At 35.7% G+C, this 24,325-nt stretch overlaps 2 protein-coding genes across 8 annotated transcripts; both read left to right on the top strand.

Annotated features, from left to right (window-relative positions):
* Nucleotides 1-1,004: 1,004 nt before the first annotated feature.
* SUB (Leucine-rich repeat protein kinase family protein) lies at nucleotides 1,005-8,302 on the top strand. Of its 3 annotated transcripts, none has more exons than XM_059582139.2 (17): nucleotides 1,005-1,285; nucleotides 1,363-1,529; nucleotides 1,989-2,118; nucleotides 2,205-2,276; nucleotides 2,875-2,940; nucleotides 3,069-3,140; nucleotides 3,806-3,877; nucleotides 3,962-4,033; nucleotides 4,116-4,181; nucleotides 4,342-4,407; nucleotides 5,071-5,444; nucleotides 5,530-5,936; nucleotides 6,537-6,808; nucleotides 7,034-7,172; nucleotides 7,473-7,609; nucleotides 7,733-7,889; nucleotides 8,023-8,302. In XM_059582139.2, exons 2-17 carry the CDS (start codon nucleotides 1,430-1,432, stop codon nucleotides 8,083-8,085), a joined length of 2,265 nt encoding a protein of 754 aa, XP_059438122.2. In that variant the 5' UTR covers nucleotides 1,005-1,285; nucleotides 1,363-1,429; the 3' UTR covers nucleotides 8,086-8,302. The 3 variants fall into 3 exon arrangements, with proteins under 3 accessions (XP_059438122.2, XP_059438124.2, XP_059438123.2); XM_059582141.2 differs by having other exon boundaries at nucleotides 5,533-5,936; XM_059582140.2 differs by having other exon boundaries at nucleotides 1,390-1,529.
* Nucleotides 8,303-12,671: 4,369 nt separating this feature from the next.
* Nucleotides 12,672-22,413, top strand: LOC132168929 (Transducin/WD40 repeat-like superfamily protein). 5 transcript variants are annotated; one of them, XM_059580023.2, is made up of 18 exons: nucleotides 12,674-12,989; nucleotides 13,594-13,724; nucleotides 14,129-14,246; nucleotides 14,585-14,811; nucleotides 14,902-15,004; nucleotides 15,488-15,558; nucleotides 15,813-15,887; nucleotides 15,962-16,105; nucleotides 16,225-16,411; nucleotides 17,150-17,671; nucleotides 18,723-18,779; nucleotides 18,866-19,137; nucleotides 19,750-19,872; nucleotides 20,248-20,322; nucleotides 20,444-20,556; nucleotides 21,032-21,148; nucleotides 21,258-21,326; nucleotides 21,972-22,413. In XM_059580023.2, exons 1-18 carry the CDS (start codon nucleotides 12,965-12,967, stop codon nucleotides 22,030-22,032), a joined length of 2,490 nt encoding a protein of 829 aa, XP_059436006.2. In that variant the 5' UTR covers nucleotides 12,674-12,964; the 3' UTR covers nucleotides 22,033-22,413. The 5 variants fall into 5 exon arrangements, with proteins under 5 accessions (XP_059436007.2, XP_059436006.2, XP_059436005.2 ...); XM_059580022.2 differs by having other exon boundaries at nucleotides 12,675-12,989; nucleotides 18,860-19,137; XM_059580025.2 differs by lacking the exons at nucleotides 12,674-12,989; nucleotides 13,594-13,724 and adding an exon at nucleotides 14,463-14,540 and having other exon boundaries at nucleotides 14,162-14,246; nucleotides 14,622-14,811; nucleotides 18,860-19,137.
* The last annotated feature ends 1,912 nt before the right edge of the window (nucleotides 22,414-24,325 follow it).

The raw sequence follows: 24,325 nt of genomic DNA on the forward strand, positions 1-24,325 counted from the left end.
ATTAGTCTAAAAAAGTCAACTCTACCTTGCCCCATTCCTATAACTTTTTTTTTAAGGGAAAAGGGAAAATGGGGATACAATTAAGTCTAAAGTGATTCCGTGATCAATGCTCTATACAGCTGGAAGAAGAAACATACAGAGACAGTCTTTCTTTCTTATAAATAATTACTATAATTAATTAAAAAAACAAATCTAAGACTACAAACTTTTATTCTAAACTCATTTATAAATCAATTTGATAATCTATAATTGTTTAAAATAATTAAAAAGTCAAATTTCCTACTTAATTATTTTGCCAATTATAAACTGTCATTTTAATTTGTAAATAACTTTATAGTAAAAGTTGTAATATCACGCTCGTTAAAAACACCCTCTATTAACAAATGTAACATTATTCTCAAGAGGTAGCTCAATTGACCGAAGATCACGCCTTATGAAGTAGAAGTTATTGGTTCGAATTCTCGTCACTTTTTTTTTTTTTTTTTTGATATGTCCACACAAGGAAAGAGAGAAGGAGATTCAAACTAGTGACCTCCGTTCTATAAGGAAAAATTTACAGCCGATTGAACTACCTCTTAAGGACGAATTCTCGTTACCTTCTTTTGTGGACATGTTAATATATATATATATATATATATATATATATATATATAAGGTTAAAAACATTACTCCTAGGGAGTGGGGCCCATTGAATATATAGATAATGTATTTTTCTAAGATAGTCCTAAAATAAATAAAAATTCAAGCAATAAATTTTTTAACATTAAACCTATTTTTCCTCGAAGAACATTGAAAAGAAAATTTTGTTTCAGTCGTTTTCTATATTTTATTTAATAAATAGAAGTATATACCTGCACTATGACGTGAAGGGGTCCCAACCCAACTCAAAAATCAAACGTTGGAGGCTGGAGCCACTCGACCAGCTTTTAATTTTGTTTTCTCAGAAGGTCTTTAGATAATTTTAAATATATGATTAAATCACTTTTAAAAAAACATATTCCATTTACATGTCCCAGAAGGAAAATAACGTTTGGTCTGCGAACAGTGGACCCGGAGTGGCCGGAAACTCTCTCCTTGTGTAGCTTTCTTGCTGACTTTTAAAATATTAAGGCCATCGAATCCTTTATATTCTTACCCTTTTCGTCTTCCAATGACAATCTCGGCTCCAATCTTTCCTAATGTTGTTGTTCTCTGAATCCTTTTAGCTACATTCAGCTTATCAGACCTTGAAGCATCTTCGTCACACTCTTTTGTTTTGATTTCCTTTGGCTCTAAGCTCTAAAGGGTTCGTTTTTTATTTTTTTAGCAGTGATTCTTTTTGAAAGTTTGTTTATTGTTTGCTTTGTGTTTTGATATTTCAAGGATTTGATGGTTGGTTCTGGAAAACAGTTCTAAGAGGAGAGAAAGCTGGGATTTTGCTGCTGAGGAAATGGGTTGCATGAACCGGAGTTTTTGTGCGGGAGTCTGTATTGGGTTGCTGTTGATTTCTACAGCGAGATTTTGTGTTGGGGTCACTGACCCTCTTGATGGTAAAGTATAGAGCTCACATTTTTTGATTATATTTCTCTAGCAGTGGTCTGTTTGGTTCTCGGGAATGTAAAAGGAAAATGATTGAAGGTGGCATCTTTGATTAACATTTTATTTCAATTAATTGGTTCTTTCTGCAAACCCAACTTAGAATAAGAGTGGCTAGTACTAAAATTTTCAATTTTCTTTCTTTTCTTGGTGTATGTTAAACCCTGCTTGTCTATAGTTTGCTGTATTATTAAATCCTAGTTTTCAGTTCTTATGAAAAATTTTACTGAATTCTTCGACATACTTGTCAGATAGATCATAGAAGTTGTTAATACGGTTGTTTTTTTTTTTTTTTTTTTTTTTTGCTTCTTCTGTTTCTTTAGCCAAGAAATTATAGGCTAACTTTGTCAAATAACACTATGGAGTTGTATACCTGTATATTAATTATCTTATTGTGTCTGTTCTTTTTCCAGTTATGGCAATTAATAGCTTATATGTTGCTCTGGGCTACCCGCCACTTATTGGGTGGCTTCTTGTTGGAGGAGACCCATGCGGGGATAAGTGGCAAGGTGTTGAGTGTGTTTTCTCAAACATAACGGAACTGTATGTTGATTCTCGCACTCTTGAGTTATTATCTATCGATCAGTTTTCATTCCTTTGTTGATCTTCTGAGCTGTTTGGGTTGACAGACGACTAAGTGCCGTAAATTTGGGAGGAGTATTGGGCGATAGCTTGGGAAGCTTTGGATCGATCTTAGCAATGTATGTGTCATAATTACCTGCAATTTTCTATGTCATATGTGCATGCAGTTGTCATATGAATGAGGTTGAGATAATTTAGAGAGACTATTATCACTGTTATCTGAATCCAGTTTGTGTAATATAAATGTCTATCAATCTCAATATGTTAAAAAGATAGGGAAACTTGCTAAATTAGTCCCTTTGGTTTTGCTTTGGAACAAATAAATTGATGTAGTTTCAAATCGAGCTTATAAATTTGTGTGGTATGTGTCTGTAGCAAAATGATCATTTCGTACAAATTCAGTTTTTTTTTTGGGGTGATAGAGTCCTTATGAAATTACAATTTTACCTTTCAATAAAAATTTATAAAAAACAAGAGAAAAAAAGAAAAAAAGAAAAAAATGGTTTGGGTTGGCTGACCTCCACCAAATCCGGCCTTTGGGGACAGCCGAACCACCCTCGTAACCTGGGGCTGGTTCAGCTACCCCAAAAACCGACCGATGGGATGGTTTGACCACCTTAAGAAGGAGCATCAAATTGCATTGCCACATCAAATTTTTAACTGTTTAAATATCTCTATCTGGAATCTTATGAAGCCTTTTGCTACATTATGGAGCAGAGATTTTAGCAACAACCATATTGGCGGGACCATTCCATCAATTTTGCCCCTTACCATCAGGAACTTGTATGTTAAACCTCATTCACTTCCCTTTCCATGAGAAAGCTGATTTAGCAAACTACTTTTATTCTGTTATGTTTTTAAATACCCTATTTTGACATTATTTGAGTCTTCTTTTTATTACACTTGTTTAGTTCTCTTTCGAATAACAAATTCATTGGAAGCATCCCCGACAGTTTGTCATCATCAGGTCAATTAATGGAATTGTAAGTTTTGGTTAAAGTTTAATCATACTAAGGCTCTATTTGTTTCAACATAAAACATTTTTTTGGGGAAATGTTTTCAATTCAAAATATTAGATGATTTATTTCTGGTATTTGGTTGAGACCTTCAAAATGATTTTCAATGTTTTTTTACTTGAGAAATTTCTGTTGTTTGAGGAGGGTGGTCGTGCGGAATGAAGGGGAAGGGAAGAGAGAACTGGTCATAGTGGTGTGGAGGACTGAGGAGGAGGGAGTGGGAGAAGGCGGTGGCGACGTAGAGGAGTGAAGAGAAGGGAGGGGGAGGTGCTAGTGAGAAGGAGGGTGGTTGTGGTGGTGGCGGTTGCGGTGTGGAGGAGTGAGGAGGAAGAGGCTTGAGAGAGCGAGAGAAGAGATAGAAAGATGAGAGAAAAGAGAGGGCTGCATTCCACAAAATGACGTACATTTACACAAAGTGTAAGTCATGCCACTTAGGGTGCAATTTTGAGATGACCAGGAAAGTGTTTTCCATTGATTAGTATTTTCTATGGCACCAAACAACGAAAACATGACAATATCATCCAGAAACCATTTGCCGTTGAAAAAATTAGAGCCTTAGTGTCCTCTTGTTGAGTTGTTATTGTTTTCTTGTGATCAGTTTCTTCATCTAAATTCTATTTTTTCCCCCTCAGGTCATTCAACAATAACCTTCTAACTGGGGGAATACCAGATGCCTTTCAACATCTTACTGGTTTGATGAACTTGTAGGCATTTTCTTTTAGTTCAGATGGCTTTGCCTTCATCTTTCTTTTCTGTTTTTGTGGTTGTGATCGCATATTATGGTGCAGAGATCTGTCGGGCAACAATTTAAGTGGTCAGTTGCCTCCCTCATTGGGAAATTTGTCAGCTCTTACCACATTGTGAGTAATTATCTCAATATAATTTCTATTTGTGAATCTACCATGCGTAATTATTTCCATTAACTATATACTTTCTATGCAGGCACTTGCAGAACAATCAACTTTCGGGGACCCTTGATGTTTTACAGAGTCTTCTCCTGCAGGATCTGTACCCTTCTTTCATCCTCTTTGATTTTTATTTTTGAACATTCATTATATTGTTTCTTGGCAATCTTACTATTGGAGGATTTGATATTGATGCAAAAGTTGTTTGGGAGGAACTATGTGCTGCCTTCGGCAACTCAAATTCTTTCTTTCGTGCTATGTAGGAACATAGAGAACAATCTATTCTCTGGACCTATACCTGCAACATTACTGAGGATTCCAAATTTCAGGTGAAGCTTGGGGATGCACCCCCCCCCCCCCCCCCCCCCCCTCTTTAGCTTATTTTTTAAATATATATTTTGTGCCAATTACAAGGCATGGATTTGTCTTTTTAACATGGATATAGTTGTGTCGTGTTTTGCCAAATCCTGGGAAACAATGACACTAATGGTTCTCTCGTGGTCCTTTTTAATTAATAGGGGAATTATGTTATTTGTATATTACATGAATTAGTCAGAGAGCATAAATGTATTGTTGTTGAAGCATAAGGAAAATACAGAACAACTTGATACTTCTTTCTTTCTTAATTTTTTTTGTCCCTTTCCCCCTTTTCTTTTTGGATATTAACTAGTCTGACATGACAATGTTTTACATTAATGCCTAGTATTCTATTTAAGATCATAAAGTAGAACATGATTAGTCCCATCTTCTGACCAATATATCATTCCAAGATCTGGATAGGTTTGTTATCATTTTGACCTCTATGGAGTAGTCACTGGGGACACAATGGATACTAGTAGTATAGTAGCTACTCGATACCCCCATTGTTCCGTATTGAAGTCCAATGCCGTGGCTTAAATTTGTGTGCCTAATGTTCCATTTTACCGTCATATATGTCCTGTCTAGCTTTTACTTTGTTGCTTCTTTTGGTAACCCTAGCATCTATTCTGCAGAAAAGATGGAAATCCATTTAATACTACAGTTCTTCCATCACCCCCAACTGCAGCCGCTCCTCTTGTGCCGGTGGCGGTGGCACCATACTCTGCAAAAGCCCCTGGGCAACCAGCAAATGGACGATTTGTCCCAGAAAACCTGAAGAATACAGGATCCGGGGAAATTTTGACAGCCAAGAGGGTCACTTGGATTGCTGTTATAGGGAGTTTAATTCTTATTGCAATCGGGCTGTGCCTATGTAAGTTGAGATGCTTGAAAGGAAGGAAAGAGAAAAAGAATGCTGAGAGGCATGATATTGGTGCCTATAAGGGCTCTAGAGAAAAGCTTAAATACACTGAATCTCCGGTTCAGCAAAATGGTCTAATAGAGAAAGGTAGCTTTGTTATTGTCCACTTTCAAAATTTCTTAATCTCTTACCATCTGTTTTACTTGAAATTTGGCCTTTTGACCATTTTTAGCAGTTCCAAGAGAGACAGTTGTGAAACCACTAGATAGGCATGTAATAGACAATGGAAGAAAACTTGCCACTCCAAAGCTTCAGAATGAACAAGAGGTAGATGTGAAAAAAATGTCTGCAGTTTCAATGCATGAGGATGATGAGATAGACATGACCAGCATGGATATGACTTTCTTGCCACCACCACCTCCTCCTCCATTCTTTCCCGTTGAGAAGATCAGTGTGAAACCAATGATGCCTATCAAAGTAACTACAAGTAGAGATCCCTCTAAGAGTCTGAACACAAGTTCTGTAAAATTTTTCACTGTCGCAATGCTTCAGCAGTATACAAACAGCTTTTCTCAAGAAAATTTTATTGGGGAAGGCATGCTTGGTAGTGTTTATAGGGCTGAGCTCCCTGATGGAAAGGTAAGAGTCTTTTAGTTTAGTCTGAACTGATTTGCTGCGACCATGTGGCTGTTTGATTGTGTGGTTCTACTTCAGACATTGTGTCGTGTGTTTGTTTTTGTTTTATTTTTTTATTTTTTCATATTGATTATATGGAGGTTCCTTTGTGGGCTGCTGGGGTAGGCTTGCATACTTGGAGTCACTTTTTCAATTTTGCTGGCATTCTTCCTCTTCTTCTTCATCATCTTCATCTTCGTCAGTAGAGTTTTGAACTGTCAATCTATTATACTCACCTCTAAGTGTGAAAACAACTACCTGCTAGGGAGTCCCCACCCCCACCCCCGCCCACAAACCACCACTCTTTCCCCAAGTTTTCAGTTATATGGGAGACAAACCTTGATTCAAATATTTATGGGAATGACATTTCTTAATTAACCTTCTAGTTTTCCTTCAAAATTTCTCTTAAAAAGCATAATTTTTTGTATCTTTTTATGCTTGAGGTCTATTCTTGACCACCCACTTCCACTCCTCTCTCTCTCATGGTTGGCCTTGTGTTCCTAGTCACACACATTATAAATTGAGATCCTAACATTTAATCTGCCCCTTGTTGATTCTTTGTAGCTACTGGCAATCAAGAAACTAGACACTAAAGTTTCCAGGCAGCAGAGTGATGAGGAATTCGTTGAACTAGTTTCTAGTATCTCTAGACTTTGCCATGCTCATATTGTGGAGCTTGTGGGTTACTGTGCTGAGCATGGTCAGCAGCTACTTGTGTATGAGTATTGCAGAAATGGGACACTTCATGATGCACTGCATGTGGATGATGAGATTCATAAAAGACTTACATGGAAAACACGCATCCAAATGGCGCTTGGAGCTGCGAGAGCCCTAGAGTAAGTTGAACAACTGACTCACGACATTTTTCTTGCTTAAATAGAATGCTCATGTTAGACCTAGAGGTCAGAAACAGGTTTCTTTGTTGTGTCTCCTTTATTGGTGACCCAGGGGATCTCTTGAAGAGCTCATAACTTGCTTGTTGGATTATGTACTTGTGCAAGACCTTCTGCTGTATATGTTTAGTCAATTAAAAACTGATTTTCCTCTCTTTTGTGGTATAGGTATTTGCATGAGATCTGCCAGCCACCCATTGTTCACCGAAATTTCAAGTCTGCCAATCTTCTCCTTGATGACAAGCTTGAAGTTCGTGTCTCAGACTGTGGTTTGGCTCCTCTACTGTCATCTGGTTCGGCGAGTCAGGTAATTTTGAGTGTGAGATATGATGTGCCATAACGAATTAATTATGTAGATGTTGTCCTCATTCTGACTTAGATGCATCAATTTTGTGACCTAAGTTGTAATAATATTGCCAAAACTAACCAGTTAATACCATTGGATGCGAAAACTTATTATTAGTTATTTGTTACTAGGCTGAAAATTGCATGAATTTTGTGCAAACACATGAAACTTTTATTTGGTAAGGCGAGAGAGAAAATTAAGCTGGATGATCAACTTTTATTATACATAACTGGTAGCTGATATTGGTGCATTTACTGTCAGTTGTCCGGACGGCTTCTTACTGCTTATGGTTATGGTGCCCCGGAATTTGACTCGGGAAGTTATACTTACCAGAGTGACGTCTATAGTTTTGGAGTTGTAATGTTAGAGCTCCTCACAGGGCGGAAGTCATTCGACAGGTTAGCGGCCCCGTTACAGAAAATGCAATATGTTCTGCACCTATCTTTAACTTTTGCATAACATCCCCAGCAGATGATTTGGTCTCAGCTAAAACTGTCTTCTTGTTTAAAAATAATATATAGGTCACGGCCACGGGGGGAGCAATTTTTGGTTAGATGGGCAATTCCTCAGCTTCATGATATTGATGCATTAGCAAAGATGGTTGATCCCTCATTAAAAGGAGTTTATCCGATCAAGTCGTTATCACGATTTGCTGATATTATTTCCTCATGTGTGCAGGTGAGGGTTTTTTTGACACGCTTTATATTATGTGTATTTTAACTATATATATTGCATTTCAATTCAACTGTGAATCGACAACTTCACTGCTTATCTAGACTAACAAATCACCTAACATCCAATCCTTTTGCAGCGGGAGCCGGAATTCAGGCCGTCAATATCTGAAATTGTCCAAGAACTCTTACAAATGACTTAGAGAGAAGACAGTTGGAGTAGAAGGCTTCTTAGTGTGCCGAGCATGCAGTGGTTGTGAATTTTTTTCTGGTGGTCACTCTATAGAGGGAGGCTTCTTTACTATAATTTAAAACCCATTTTGTCCATTTTGTTTAAAACAATGTAACTATTTATGGTGAAAAGTATGTGATGTATCAGTTTAGTGTTCAGTTTTTAATATATTCATGTTAATCTGTTTGGACAGGGCTTTTCTTGGCTTTATTTAATGGCTTGGTAATGTGTTAGTCATTTTCATGGATGCCCCAGAAATGGTGCAATACCAATCTGCCAAGGAGGATGTGAATTTTTCTAGGGTTCTTTTTTTTTTTTTTGGCTTAAAAAAATTTTCAGGCATAAACATGTGGAAGTATTTTACTAATAGCTTTGTGCTTAAGCAAAACCATAGTTGTTGATATCCAATGCACATGGTTCTGTGAGGACTTGGAGTATTGTTTTAGTTAAAAAAAGGAGCCATTTTAGAAGACAGAGGTCATTGGATTTGATGGGTGGCATTGTGGTAATGTGGGATGTCGGCTGAGTTCCTGACAGTGAAATGTTTCTTTCACTTAATCATTAATCATATTTAATTCATAGAAGTTCAGGACAAGGACTGTAAAGTGAGCACAAATAGCAGCTTGTGCCAAGCACATGAAGCACTTCTGGATTAAAGCATTATATTATTAGTTTTCTATTGTAGTCCCTTGATTCATGCCCTTTGGAATCGTCCTTAAAAGAGTAAGGTGATAAACTATATTTTTATCTCGTCATTATTTTATTATGCTAACGTGATATTGTCAATCATTCTTTGATTTTTATTTTTATTTTTTTAACAAGAGTAATGCTAAAAAGCATACATTTTTCTTACTACTATTTCACTTTGGTCGTAGCAGTGTCGATCAGCATTTGGATCAGTCATTATTATAACAAAAATTCAAGGACTAGTTGACACTGCCAGTTTAGCTAGGTAGGATAGTAGCAGGTTAAAAGTCTGGTTTTTAACATTACTCTTTTAACAAAGGTTAATCTTAGCACTACAAAATCAACAAGGTAAAATAGTAACGAGATAAAAATATGGTTTCTAGCATTATTCGTCCTTAAAAAGATGTGGGCAACTCAAATAAAACAACCATACTACTAATAGAATGGATCACTTCATTTTCTAGCCATTCTGTTTAATTTACTCTCATTGATATATCTTCTTTTGTATTATACCATGGAATATACTAGTTGAATTTTACTTTTTCCTTATTATATTTTGTCAGTCAGTCCTTGAGGAAATTTAATTTTACAAATAAATATTTCTAGTGTGAACCCTTTATACAAGAGCAGAATTAAGATTTTTAGGTTTGGGAGGGGCAAAACTATAAAAAATAATGATAAGTAAATAAATATTGGAGGGTAAAAAAAAAAAAAAATTTTAAGGGTACATCTTAAAATATAAAAAAATTAAAAAAAAGGGAAAATTCTAAAATTTTTGCAGCCTACAGCCTCCTAAGGCTGCACTTGGATCTGCCTCTACCTTTATAGAAGCTACCATTGAAAATTGGTCAAAGCTTTTTTCTAAACTAGATTAGAGCAATTTCTTTCAACTTACTTTATTAAACTGACATTTGTTCTTAGAGTATGTGAAAATTACATGTTCTAATAACATATGTCAATCCAGTAGATTGAATTAAAATAATTTTTTAACCCAATTTAGAGAAAAACTTAATCTTAAAAATTTTGGGCTTGATTGACATTGTTAGATAAATTTGTAAAAGCATTTTGTCTATTTCATGAAATAATATTCATTTGTTAACGCTCTTTCTACTGGGCTTCTTTTTCTTTTCTTTTTTGTTTGATATAAGCAGAAATAGTTTTAAATGTTTTGTATTTTAGATTGTTTGTTAATATTTTTGTTTTTAAAACATAAAGATAATGGTTATCAAACAAAGCCATATTGTTTTATATATAATTTATTTCTTAAAATAAAATATTTTTTATTTTTCTTGAGAGAACAAATACAGGTAAATAAATAAATATTTTATTTATTCTACATTTTTTTTTTTTTTTCCAGATAGTTAATCCAAAAGTATTCAACGCTATATTAAAGGTCATTAGGCACACCGACCAAGCAGGAAAGCGATGGCTGCGAACCTGCTGCTGATAGGGCCGAGACCATGGAAAACGTTCACTGCTGATGCACCTGCGGAGACATTCCTCTTGCCTTACCATAAAATTGTCTATTGATGATACAACCCCACCACCATTGAAGGCCTGGACACCTTGTCTTTCTCTTCTATCATATTTGTATGAATTGTTCATTATGATTTATTATTAGCTCTCAAGCATTTGATTTCTATGCTTTTTCACACTCGGTGCACATGCGGACCGACCTACCCCGCCAACTTAAAATTTAACTACAAGCTCTTTAATTACAACAACTTAAATATATGTTGCGGCTATTGACAAAAGCTTGCCCTTATTCATACTAGTTCCGAGTCGATTGCTTGACGCTCAAAAAATACAACCTTGACAATCATTCTCGGTAATTTTACAGGTTTAATGGTGTATATATTGTTAGATTGTGAATATGTTGCCAAGTCATTTATAACTTGTTGTACACACTTGATTTATTTAAATAGTTAATATTCGGCTAGTGGACCAAATGCCCAATCCATCAATAAACTAACCAATCTAAGAACTTCTAAATACCTCCACACTGAATCCCTTCCTAAGGCACGTTAGGTAAATAACCATCCCGATAGTTTTCAACATGAGGCAATACGCATGATGAGAGTCAGGAGACGTAAGAAATATTTGCAACAGGAAAGTTTCCAATAAAGTGTAACATGTGGCATACAGTTACGACAATTATAGATAACGACAAACATATGGTAAAACATAACTTTTGTCTCCCCTAGTTTCACTTTTCTTGAGATGATTCTATTTGATTTCGAAATTATCTCATACCAAAACAAGCTTTTTACTATTTTTTTTTCTATGTTGTGATGCAACGAAGGAAAGTGAAAGGAAAAAGAAACCGAGGACTTGGTATGCTGCTGATGATTGAACCAAATTGCTTCAAAATGTATGACTTATATAAATCTTATCCATATCTATCACCAATTACCTCAAACCATTATTAAATAAAATAAAAATAAAATGGTTCAACGGAAATAACATCACAAAAAGAGGTTCAATCAGAAGAGAAAACTATAATTAAGCAGTAAAGCTTACTGCAAATCAATGTCTTAGTTTTTATTTTTTATTTTTATTTTGTGGGGCATTCAATATTTTAATTAATAATAAAATACTAAATAACATGTCTTAATCAAAACAAAAAATATTTAAAGGCAAAGACAAGAAAGGAAATTCCTTCCTCTTTAATGTTTCACAAAAGTCATTTTCCAAATCCAATAAAATAAACATCAAATAGTGGTGGTAGAGACGTACGTAGGAAGTGACTAGAATCCCCCACCCCCAAAAAATAAAATAATATTCCTATTTATCAGAGCCACCAATGTGCTCGAATAAAGAATAAAATTAAAAAAAAAAAGAATAATCTAGCCACCAATGCATGTGCTAGATTATATATATATATAAAAAATAAAATTAAATAAAACAAAATAATCATTTTTCTTTTGTCTAAAAGAAAATTACATTTTGTTTTCTGTATTTTATTTTATTCAACCAAAAAACATTTTTAAAAAATCAAAAATATCCTTTTATTTTTATATCACATCAAAATATTTTTTTAAACTTAAATTAAAAAAATACCCATAAAACTCAAAAATAAAATTTTATTTTTATATCACATCATAATATTTTTTTAGAAAATATATAATAAGTCATTGAGTCAACCTTCAAAAATTTAAAACTCCTTGAATTTTTTTTTTCGAAAATTTGCTTCCTAAATTAATTGAAATGACAATAAAATTTCGGTTTTCAAAATTTTTTAACAGGCATTAGGGTCACTCAAAATGTACTATTTTACTTAATTAAAATATTAATTTTTTTTTATTAATTTAACTTAAAAAATTAAATATAAAAATAAAAAAAATTTAAAAAAATTGAAGGGTGGCACGGCCACCCCTCCACGTGAGCCACCCCAAAGCATCCCATAGGAGTTGGGGGTGGCCAGGGGTGGCACATGGCCATGCCACCCTTCCATTTTTATTTTTATTTTTATTTTTTTTCAATTTTTAGATTTAATTTTTTAAATTAAATTAATAAAAAATTAATATTTTAATCAAGTAAAACAATGAATTTTGAGTAATCCTAACCGTTGTTAAAAAATTTTGACAGCAGATATTTTATTGTCATTTCAATTGACTCAAGAGTAAATTTTTTTTTTTAAAAAAAAATTCAACAAATTTTAAATTTTGGAAGATGACTTATGAACTTATTATACATTTTTTTTTTTTTAATCTTTTTAACTAAAATTAAAAATACCCATAAAATACGTTAAGAAGATTGTGTTGGGCAATTACGTAATTTGAACTTCCGAAACGCATAGACATGGAGGGCAATTCGGTCAAATAAAAAAGCCAGCAGAGACTTGGCTCAATCACGGTCAGAATTCAAAAGCACCCTTCTCTCTTTCTATCTGACGCGTCTCAGAAAAGCAGGAAAGAGAAAAATAGTCTCTTTTTTTCGTGTTTCGGATTTTTGTTTGTTCGGAATTGAGTTTCTCCGAAATCTGTGAAAAAAACTATTTCCACGTGAATCAAATTCCTAATCTTTTCTCGCCGGATTTCGTTTCCTCACCCAAAGACCCGCCCTTTTCCTTTCGCGACGTCGTTTCCGTATGTAAAGCCAAAGGGCTTGCATTTGTCGATCTCGTTTTGGCTTCGGAGTTGGATTTCTCAGCTTCCAGAAAGATGGCGAAGCGTGGATATAAGCTCCGTATCCTTCTGATTTTCTGTTTTTAGTTCCTGGATTTTTTTTTTTTTTTTTTTGCTGGTTTGCTTCAAATGCACAGCTTGAATGAGCTCAGAATTTGAGCAATCTGGTTCTATTTTTAGCCTTTTTTTTGCTGTTAGTATATGAGCTTATTTTGGAAATTCTGTGTTGAAATTTTACCTGAAAATTCGTTTTAATCCGAACTGTATTTTTGTAGTAGCTTTTTGTTTTTTGGGGAGTTTATGGTTTAACCGACTTTCCTTTTTCGGTCTTTTTTTTTTGTTAAAAAAGATTTCTTAGAGGGATTACTTTAGGCTCTGTTTGGTTTCTGAAGGAAACGAAACTTAAAATCTGGTTTTTGACTGAATCTAGCTCAAACATACTTTGGGTTTAGCTCAGAAGAGGGTTTTGAATTCTCGGGCAAGTTTGAATATTTGTCAGTTTGATTTGTCTTTTCTTCAATATTCTCAGCAACTAGGAGCATTATAGAGTCTAAGCAAAGTTCATAGCCAATATTTTTAATCCATGGATTTTTTTTTTTTTTTTTTAATTAAAGCAAGATTTTGCATTTTGGGCCGTACGATTTCTTGACTGAATTGAATTATAGAGGAATTTGTGGCTCATTCGGCGAGTGTGAACTGCCTGAACATCGGGAAGAAAGCCTGCCGTCTTTTTATTACCGGCGGAGATGACCATAAAGTTAATCTGTGGACGATTGGGAAACCCAATTCTTTAATGGTAAAAGCTCAAGCCTTGGTATTTTGCATTGGATTGCTATAGCATTGACAATTTACTTTGACGCGCATCGGGTTTTCAAAAAAGTTCTTATTTGTGGAAAACTTCAATGACTGCATTGTCCATTGCCAAATTTGTTTGCTTGTTTGTTTTTTTTTTCCCTTAAATCTAAATGCACATTATGGGCTGTGGGTACAATGCGAAAAGATTATTTTCGAGTATGGTAGATGGATTAATAAATTGAAATCACAATTTTGTTTAACTGGGCTTTGAACTAATTCATATTATCCTCTACCCTTCTTTTATGGTTGTTTAGAACTTAGTTTGACGAGGGTCATACGTTTGCTCGACCGTTTTAGTATGGCAAAATGAGATTTTTTTTTTTTTTTCGGTGTGAAAATGTACAGAGCCTGTGTGGCCACACAAGTCCAGTTGAATCTGTAGCTTTTGATTCGGCAGAAGTTTTGGTGCTTGCTGGAGCTTCAACTGGTGTGATAAAGCTTTGGGATTTGGAGGAAGTAAAGAGTAAGTCATTTTCTTGATTGGTTTCTCATTGCTTAATTAAAATTGGAGTCATTAGATTGAAAAATGCGTTACATTGCTCTTTTTATTTGGAGTAACTAATTATATAATTTTGTTCTATTTAAAAGGAAGGAAAAAGCGAACAATGTACTTATATAGATCATATCACCCACTTAGTGGACTCGGGCTCATACAAGAATTTGGGTTTGCAATTTTCAGTTTCAAGTCATGACTTGTGTGGATCGGAATTTACAGACTTGCAGCTGGGGATTGTAACATGAATTGTAGTAGTAGTTTGTGAGTAAACTTCTAATCTATTTGTTGTTGTTATCGAAGTGTAGTGGTTCGAACTCTCACTGGACACAGATCCAACTGCAGTGCTGTTGAATTTCATCCATTTGGAGAGTTCTTTGCGTCTGGTGCCATGGATGCTAATTTAAAGATCTGGGATATTAGAAAGAAAGGATGCATTCACACATACAAGGGCCATACTCGAGGCATTAGTACAATCAAATTCACTCCTGATGGTCGATGGGTAGTTTCTGGTGGATTTGATGACGTTGTAAAGGTAATAATGGATTACAGTGCTAGAGTGCAGCTTGTGGCAAGATTTCTTATCACTGTCTGTAATCAGCAATTTCCTGTTACTGCTGAACAGATTTGGGATCTAACTGCTGGAAAGCTCTTGCATGATTTTAAGTTCCATGAAGGACACATTCGATCCATAGATTTCCATCCCCTTGAGTTTCTCCTGGCCACAGGTGAGTATCCGACTCAAAGCCTAGATTTCCAGACTTAAATTGACCATGTGTTAGATGAAAAAGGCTCCAGAACTTTAATGAATCATATGCATCTCTATGAGTGTAGTTCTATTCCTTTTCCTTTGTTCTTTTTTTTTGTCTTTTCTTTTTTTTTTTGGGGGGTGGTGGTTGTGTTGGCGTTAATTGCTGTTAGAGGTGGTTAGCTGTCATTGGTTGTACTATATTTATTTAGTTTACCCAAAATAATTATTTACATAAACTGTAGCAATTTCAAACCTTTTAGTGGTTTGTTTAACACTCTGTATGATAAATATATGTCAAGTTAGGAAGGTTGTAGTTTGATGATTTATAAGTTGGCAAGTATATTCAGAATGTCCATGTGTCGTATTTCTGACTCCTTTCCTCTGCCTCCAGAAATCAGTATGTTTTCACTAATTTGTTTATGTACTAGTAAGCTATTGTAACATAAGAATCATCTTCCAGGTTCAGCAGACAGAACTGTGAAATTCTGGGATCTGGAAACCTTTGAATTGATTGGATCTACCAGACCGGAGGTATCTGATGTTATGTGCTCCTAAAATGAAAGTTGCTTAGTAATTTTAAGTATTGTAGAAGTTCAGCATTCTGATGGGATTACCCTAAAACTCTGAGACACGTACCAAGCCTCCTTTTTGCCCTTTCCTCCATGCGTCTTTTTGTCTTTTGGTTTGGCTAGGGAGATCTCTGTATTTTCCCTTCTTTCTTATTGATCATAGTTGGATATGGATTTCATCCCACTTTTCTAACAAAATTCTTTACCCGATTCCAGGCTACGGGAGTACGCGCAATCACCTTTCATCCTGATGGGAGGACCCTGTTTTCTGGAGTGGAAGATGGTTTGAAGGTTTGGATTATCCCAATCACCAAAATTTTATGAGATTGTTATAAAAATGTCATTTCTTTGTTTTTGAATTGTAGGTTTACTCGTGGGAACCTGTGATTTGTCATGATGCTATTGATATGGGATGGTCGACACTTGGTGACCTATGCATTCATGATGGAAAACTTCTGGCTTGCACATACTATCAAAATTCTATTGGAGTTTGGGCAGCAGATATTTCGGTATTCACCTTATCTTTTCATGTAACTTATGTCCCATTTTTTTGGCTTTTTAAAATTTGAATCCTTATAATTTTCCTATGGACCTTGAAGTCAACTTAAAGTTATATTCTCCGTGACAGCTTATTGAGCCATATGGAGCTAATTCAGCACATGACCAAAATGACTGTACAGAGCAGAAAACTAATCTTAATTCCCAGGGAAGTCATGCTTCAGAGAAAGTAGGAAGTGGTATCAGGTCAACTTCGGGTTTGCGGTGTACGTCTCCTGATTATGAGACGAAAGAGATAAAGAACATATATGTGGATTGTAAGTTGTTACTCCTGTTTTTTTTTTCCTCTTTCTTTTAGTTAATTTTGAAACAGTTTATAAATCACTAAAATTCTCATTTTTTGAATATTTTGTTCATATCCATCTATTTTAAACATGTTCCACATCCAAGGGTGTGGAAATTTGGACTGGTCTCACAACTTATAAACATGGAGTTCAGTTTTGATTAGAAGCTACTTGACAGGATTATTATCTTTGGTTCCTCCTTCCCCCTCAAACAAATATGTAGAAAGAGAGAAAAATAAATAAATAAATAAAGATAAGAAAATTTATCAAAGAAAATTTATGTCCTAGTTATGACTTCACATTCGATTTCATGTTTTTTTTTTTCCCTCCCTTTTCAGTGTCATGTATGCCTTTTATGGCAGATTTTGGAGATTGGCCTGGATTGCCCCCACTCAAATTTTACACTCCTTCGTCCATTACAGTTTTGATGAAAACGAGGCAAAATAGTAACTTTCTTATAACTAGTCAAATTAAGGGATAGATGAAAAATCCATTTTGATACGTGAAATCCTGAGAGTAGAGACAAATTTTCTGCATTTTGCCGCAAATTATGTACCCTAGACCACAGAGACTTGGAAAGGAATTTACTTTGACAAACAACTACCAACTGAAAAACTGACATATTATTGGATATGTAGGCGTTCTTGTGTATTTATGTCCCCTTCGTTTCATCCTACTTCTTTAATGTGCCATTTTCTCATTTTTGTAAAGCTACTGGCGGAAAGCCAGTTGCTTCACAGAGGGTTGAGTCTGATTGTCCGAAAAAGGCACCTGCATCAGAGTCCAAGGAAATCAGTTGTTTGCCAACTCAGAAGCAAAGTCCTGCAACAGGGTTAAATGCAAGATCTAAAGAAAAAGCACTTGATAAATCCTTTGTTGTGCCTAGTATTGTACCTAGGGACAGTCCTGATGGAAAAGATGGGCCCAATTCTGGAAAAGAATGTATAACCTTTTCGAGGACAAAACGTGGTATGTTGCTCAAACCAGCTCATATACGGAGGCCATCAAATAACAAAATTGAGTTTGAGAGGCAGCCAGAAGTTGTTGAATCTGGAACTTTGAGCAATGTGACAAGCAAATTAGATGGTGCAATATGTTCGAACTTCCAGTCCAAACTTGCATCAGAAGATGGATCTAGAGAATCCTATGAGGAAAAGCATTCTAATATCAAGGGCGTTGATGAGAAGTTTGAAAACAATTTGTCACCGCAGACGCCCTCTAATCAGGAAAGCTGTAAGTTCTTGTACTCTAGTGTCATCTATTTACAAGTGAAATATGATTATTTTTTATGATCGTTTATTTGTTTTCATCTTTTTTCCCCCTCCACTCACGTATTTCGTTCTATCCTCAAATTTTCCCACTAATGCATCTTTGTTAGCTGTTGATCTCCATTTACCCTATCAAAACCGTAGCCCAAATATGATTATATTTTGTGATTGTTTCTTTGTTTTCATCCTTTTTGCCCCTCCACTCACCTATTTCTTTCTATCGTCAATTTTCCCATTAATGTAACTTTATTAGTTGTTGATTTCATTTACCCATGGAAGCCTTAGCCCAACAATCTTAGTTCACTCAACCGAAGTCTTGTTCCATTTTGCTTTGCCAAGACTTTTTTAGTCAGCATAGCTGACATGTCTTGTGACACTTTCAATATAACCATACTGCTTCTCTTATGTGCGAAAAAAATTGGTCTTTTATGCATATTATGAAACCACTTTGTGACATAGCTCCTAGTGGATGCATTCGTTTCTTCTTAATGTTTCCTTGTATAGCTATTTGTCACGATGTCTAATTCTAGTCACACTTTTTATAAAGTTTTTTCTTATAAAAAAAATTAAAAATTGTTTAGCGTTCCATACTATACAGCATACTGCTTACAGCTGTCTTTTAAAGTTCTCCCTTATTTCTAGAACATTTGACGAGATCTTTTGCCAATGCCCAAATTGGATCTTCTCTTTTAGCTCAAAGATAATGTCTATCATTTCATCAATCTCCATTACAAGTATTTTTTGTTGATAAATATGCGAATTGATACTGTATAAGTACTGAGGTGTATGGGTATTTCTGTTAGCTTTTTCCTCCAAAATTACAGGTTATAATCTTATGGTATCTCTGTTTATGCTTGCCCCCGGACTTTTTCTTTAATCTCATTCTCGGGTTAGCTGAACCATGGTTATTTGCTCCTTTATTAGCAGTGGCCTCGATTAATAATCATCTTTAATGGTCTGTGAATTATAGTCTGCAGCCGGTAATAAGTAATTTTCTTTCTTTTTTCTTTTTTCAGGCGATAAGTCCCTCAATTGCAGCAAAGGGATAAGCCCTGTTAAAATTGTTAATGGAGGTTTGCTATCGCTGACCATGTTCTTTTATAGTGTACAAGTGGGATGGATCTTGATTCTTTAAAAAAATTCCCTTTGGCAGTTGCAGTTATACATGGAAGGACCCGCTCTCTCGTTGAGAGGTTTGAAAGAAGAGAAAGATTCAATAGCAATGAAGATCAAGCATCTACCACGTCTCATGTGATGCCTGAAATGGATAAAAAAGATCAAGCATCTACCATGCCTCATGTGATACCTGAAAAGGATAAAAAAGATCAAGCATCTACCATGCCTCATGTGATACCTGAAAAGGATAAAAAAGATCAAGCATCTACCATGTCCCGTGTGATACCTGAAACGGATAAAACTCCCACCAAGCCGGTAAAAGTTTTGCACTCTTACAGGAAAGCTTTTTTAGACTATAGGCATATATAAATAGTGGCATCTATACTACGTTTGGAAATTCAGATTTTCGTAGTCTAGGTTCCAAGTAATATGAGAAAGACTCAAAAATTCAAACTTTTGACTTATGAAGTTGGCTTCTCAAGACTAGGAATTTTCCGTTCTCTATATATATTCATGATTGTTTGAATTAGTCCCCAATAATATTGCTTCATTAGGAAACCTATCAGTTACCAGTCCAAGCTGGTTTGGATCATCTGATGATTACCATTTCTTTTCGCCTGTTACATAGTGTTGAGATATAAATTTGTTGATTGTTTGAGAATATGTAAGTGGCTATTGGGGGTCAAAAGCTGCTCATATTTCCAAAATTCTCATGTTCTGGAAACACATTATGATATTTACTGCGTACCTCCTTCACTTATTTAATTTCAATTCAAATGAGACTTTGTGCAATTTTCCTTTAAGCAGTGGGAGATCCAATGTTCTTGAAGCATTTACTTGTCAGTCAATTAACTCACATGTATGCATTGTAACTTTGGTTAGCAAAAGTCGGTCAATTTTTGTTTCACATTGTTTTCTAATTTACAGCAAGGAGAACCTCAAACTTCTGGAAGGGACTCAACTTCTGCGAATAGGGATTTTACCGAAGTTCTCTTGCAAGCTCATGATGTATTCCTAAGTACCCTTCGGTCCCGCTTAACAAAATTACAGGTAACCTGTTTCAAACAAATTGAATAATTAAGTTATGACATGCAACCTATTCCTTCGTTAGTTATACCAAGTTTTCTAGTAGTAGTTACTCTTCCACCTGACATGGGGAAATTTATTGAATTGCTCGTGGATTGAATAGACTCTGGATTTATTGCAATTTGGAATGTTACAAGTACATCTAGTTTGCAATATGTAAAATGCATCTGACTCTTTGTAATGATTGAAAAAACTTATTGCGGGACAAAAATTGGGAAAGGAAAGAGATCTTTACTACATATTGTTCAAGTACCTTTTAATTTTTCTTACATGAAGATTTTTTCTTACATTGTATTTATGCTGGAAGTTACTCATAGCAGTTATAATTTGAATTTACAGGTAGTACGGCATTTTTGGGAGCGAAATGATACTAAAGGTGCTATAAGTGCGTTGAGGAAGCTGCCAGATCATTCTGTGGGTATTTATTGGAAGAGTTCAACTGTGATGCTTTTTTTTTTTAAAATGGTTCGAACTAGTAACTAGTGCTTTTTTCTGCATACTTGGTTGCCTCAATGATCATTCAATCCTGGTGCAGGTGCAAGCAGATGTGATCAGTGTACTTATGGAGAAAACGGAGATTCTCACCTTAGATCTGTTCTCCTGCATTCTTCCTGTGCTTCTGGGCTTGCTGGATAGCAAGATAGAAAGGTAATCCTTTCATGCATAAAATGGTAAGCAAATTCAAAATTCTAGGGTTTGGAAGATGTTTGACCTGGGTTTATACCATCTTAGTGCGGTCCTCACCAAATGTGGGTCACGACCCTGCAAATAGAGCTGGTAATATCGGATTTGACATGTGAATTTCCTCACATGGTTCATAATAAGTATATTAAGCGCCCACAATCAGCATGAGTCCATTTTTACTCATCTGGAACTGTAATTTGTAGGGGAAGGAATTCAACATCAGGAAAATTGCTTGAGTTAAATGTCATGAATGATTCCTTCTAGAACCACTTGTTGCTGGCATATTAATGATTGAAAAGTGTGTTTAGATAATATTTAGGTGCTGTTTAGTCTACCATATATGGTAGATTGAGGGGTAGGTGGGTTTTTACCCAAATTTCGTTGGAGTTTTCTGGTCGGTTCTGATAGATATTGTCTTATGCTGCAAAATGTTACACAGGCATGCAAATGTGTCATTGGAGATGCTATTGAAGCTTGTTGCAGTCTTTGGCCCAGTGATAAGCTCGACCATCTCAGCACGTCCTGCTGTTGGTGTCAATCTTCAGGCAGAACAAAGGTTTCGTATGCTTACAATAATGCATTTTCCTTTTTGTTTCTTGTGTGGGCGTGGATGAGTCAACCATATTTGGTTTGATGGCCTTACTTGATTTGAAATTTAAACGCAGGCTAGAATGCTGCAACCAGTGTTTTATCCAGCTGCAAAAGATCAAGAAAGTTCTTCCAGCACTTGTAAGGTAAGCATATGTTATCTTGCGTTTCACAATTCAAAGAGTACTTTTTGTTGAAACTGGAGTTTATGCAGAAGTCTGAAGTTCTCAAAATATAACTTATAATGTTGTTTTTGAACATGCCTTGCATATGCAATGAGTATACCCACCCAAAAAAATATACAAATATAAAAAGGAAGGTAAGAATGGTAAAGAAAAAAAAAAGATGCTGACTTGAAAAGTAATGCAGATTACTATACTGTAATTGAGTTTAGAGAAATCTTGTCATTTGAATCATCCCTAATTGCTGGATGGCTAAAACTCAAGCTCTTGAGCATTATTTTTGAGGAGGAAGAAAATATAGCAATCTGAAATGTATTAATTTCTGTACTGCCGAGAGCTAAATCCTTGTCTGCCTTCATCAGAATGATATTCATTAATTCCTCTCCCTTCCAAACCCAAAATCCTTAGCCATGTGTGCTGTGTGTAGCAGTTTCTTCAGGCTCATTATGGCATGCTGAACCCCTTAATGGTCATTTTGTGAGCCCTTTTGACTCCATAGTTTTTGAGAAGGGCAATGCCCTTTCTTTCTCCTGGTTACTCTCATTGATATTCCTTATTGCAAATTTTGCAATTGACATAGAGAAAGTTTTTCTCTTGATTATTCTGCAGAAAGGGTGGTTTGCTGGCAAGATGTGCTCAGGAGTTGAGTCTAGTTCTTCAAGAATCATAACCAATGCTGCCATCCAAACGAATTTCTGCAAGCAAGAAAGGGCGGTTCAACTGAACCCTTTGAGGGGGACTGCATATAAATACTACACTCCCATTGAATCATAGTTTCTCATATCACACAAATTTTGTCCAAATCTCTCGACCATTTGTTTTCGTCCCCGGCATTTGTCAGTGAAGAGAGTTATAGCTTGAAGCAACATCTTTACTTGCCATTGTAAGAGCTTGAAGACGGCAGTAGTTGTCATTCCAATCTTGGCATTGTGGCGGTGCATGAGCCCCTATTTTTGATTCTTTGATTCCGGAAAAGTATCATTGTATCATTGGTTCAATCATGTATAAATTGCATTTGTAACGTATTTAATAGAAATACATTTTTTCTTCATTTGATCCATTTTCTTTTTACATTTTATCTTTACTCCCCCTTCACTCATTTCTCTCTCGATCTCTCACAATTCCAAGTAAAAACATATGCACGCTATCAATCAAACGAAAGTTCTTCAAGGGTATTTGACGGAGATGGATCTCTTTGACCTTGATGAGCCAAGATGAATTGTGGTGGTGTTTGGGAACAAGGATTGGGGGACCCGATTTGGAAAATGGTGCAGCGGGAGAGGTGGAAGCCGAAGGTGGAGTTGGAGATTATATTGCATAGAAGGAAGAGGAAACGGGCAAGAGACGCTGGGAACGTGGGAAAGATGGAAATCAGAAGAGCGGACATTGAAAATTGAGTTTCTTGTATATGTAGAGCTTTTTTAAAAAATTTTTATTGGGTATGACATGGTCCTGCACCTTTGTGTTACAATTTTCATTAAAACCCGTAACGACAGGGGTATGGAGAGAGTGATTTGATAACAAAGCATAGTGACATTAAGTTAATGTTGGGAAGGAGCTAAGGGCTAATAAATTGGGTTGATAGAGGTCAATATGCGAAGAAAAAAAAAAGTACCTTCAATTTTTGTTTTTTCCTTATGATTTGGGGGTTGCCATGGTCCATACCGACCACACCCTTCCTCCGTCACTGACGAAAGGTGCAATATAAATGAATAAAGGATCTCTACCCCTACTGCATCACTGTAATGGTCTATTGGAGGACAAAGGGCATATTTGTTACTCTCTCATTATCGTGTCCCGCTGTCAGCTGACACAAACCGGGGGTGACCACACTACAAGACACTGTTAAGATGCTTTGAACGACAGAATGATGCCTAACCAAAGGATGCCTAGTGTTTGGACAGCACGCTAAGAAGGGATCTGCGATCTATATATTGATTAGGAAAAAATCATTATTGCATGTATGAACAAATCTTGTCATTCTCACACCATTAGTTCTCCTTTCTCCCAAACAATCTCACTTACTTAAGCATTAGAGTCATTCCCTTTCCAGCACACCCAACAAGTGTCCTTGCTCACCTTCTGTCTATTTTGAAAACATTCTCAGCTGACTATTTGGCGTGCAATCAACCATAACAACATTGACTAAGACTTGACTTACTAAAACGTTAAATTTTATAGATCTCTACAATATTAGTCCAAATCCAATGAGAATGACACCGAGCAATTTGACCAACACCCTCATGGAGTCATGGTCATAGCCAGACTTAATCAACTTTGTTCGACGTTGAAATGAGAATGGTGGCCTTTTCATGGGGAAGGATCTCCACATCTTCCTCTTCCTCTTTTCATTGAAAATCAAGACCTGCTAAACCTAAACCAACCGTTGGCCGAGTCATGGTGGGACCCAAAAGTCGGGGAATGACATGCCTCGTTGTCAACACATCATTGGCCAGAGGCATGAAACATGTCTGATTTGTTTTGTGCCACGTCCTTAGTATGTGACAGGCCAGCCCACACACGTGGCAGGCAATGATGGAGCCAATCATTTCAAAAATTCTTCTCATAGGATTATACTGAGAAATGCTAGAATCTAATAAAAACTCACTAGACAAAATACCACATCATATTTTTTGGAGGTTTGATATGGACATAACACAAATCTAACCCATGACCAACTTATCTCCTATGTGTAAAAAAAATTTGAATTTTAAACCAAAACAATTGTTTTTTTTCCCAAATTTTTAAAATCCCAAAATCCTCTGTGTCAATTTTTTTTATTTTTTAAATAACACGTAGGAGAGAAGTTGGCCATAAGTTGGATTTATGTTGTGACCTTAACATTTTTCTATTTTTTGTGGAGGAAAAAAGACAGAAATGAGGTGTGATACAGCCATAACTTACACCCAACTTTGGTCCGACTTTTACACCAAATTTCTTTTTCTCTCTAGTTTAAGGCTCTC

Source organism: Corylus avellana, chromosome 1 (assembly GCF_965113065.1).
Source record: "Corylus avellana chromosome 1, dhCorAvel1.hap1.2, whole genome shotgun sequence".
In the NCBI taxonomy this organism is placed as follows: domain Eukaryota; kingdom Viridiplantae; phylum Streptophyta; class Magnoliopsida; order Fagales; family Betulaceae; genus Corylus; species Corylus avellana.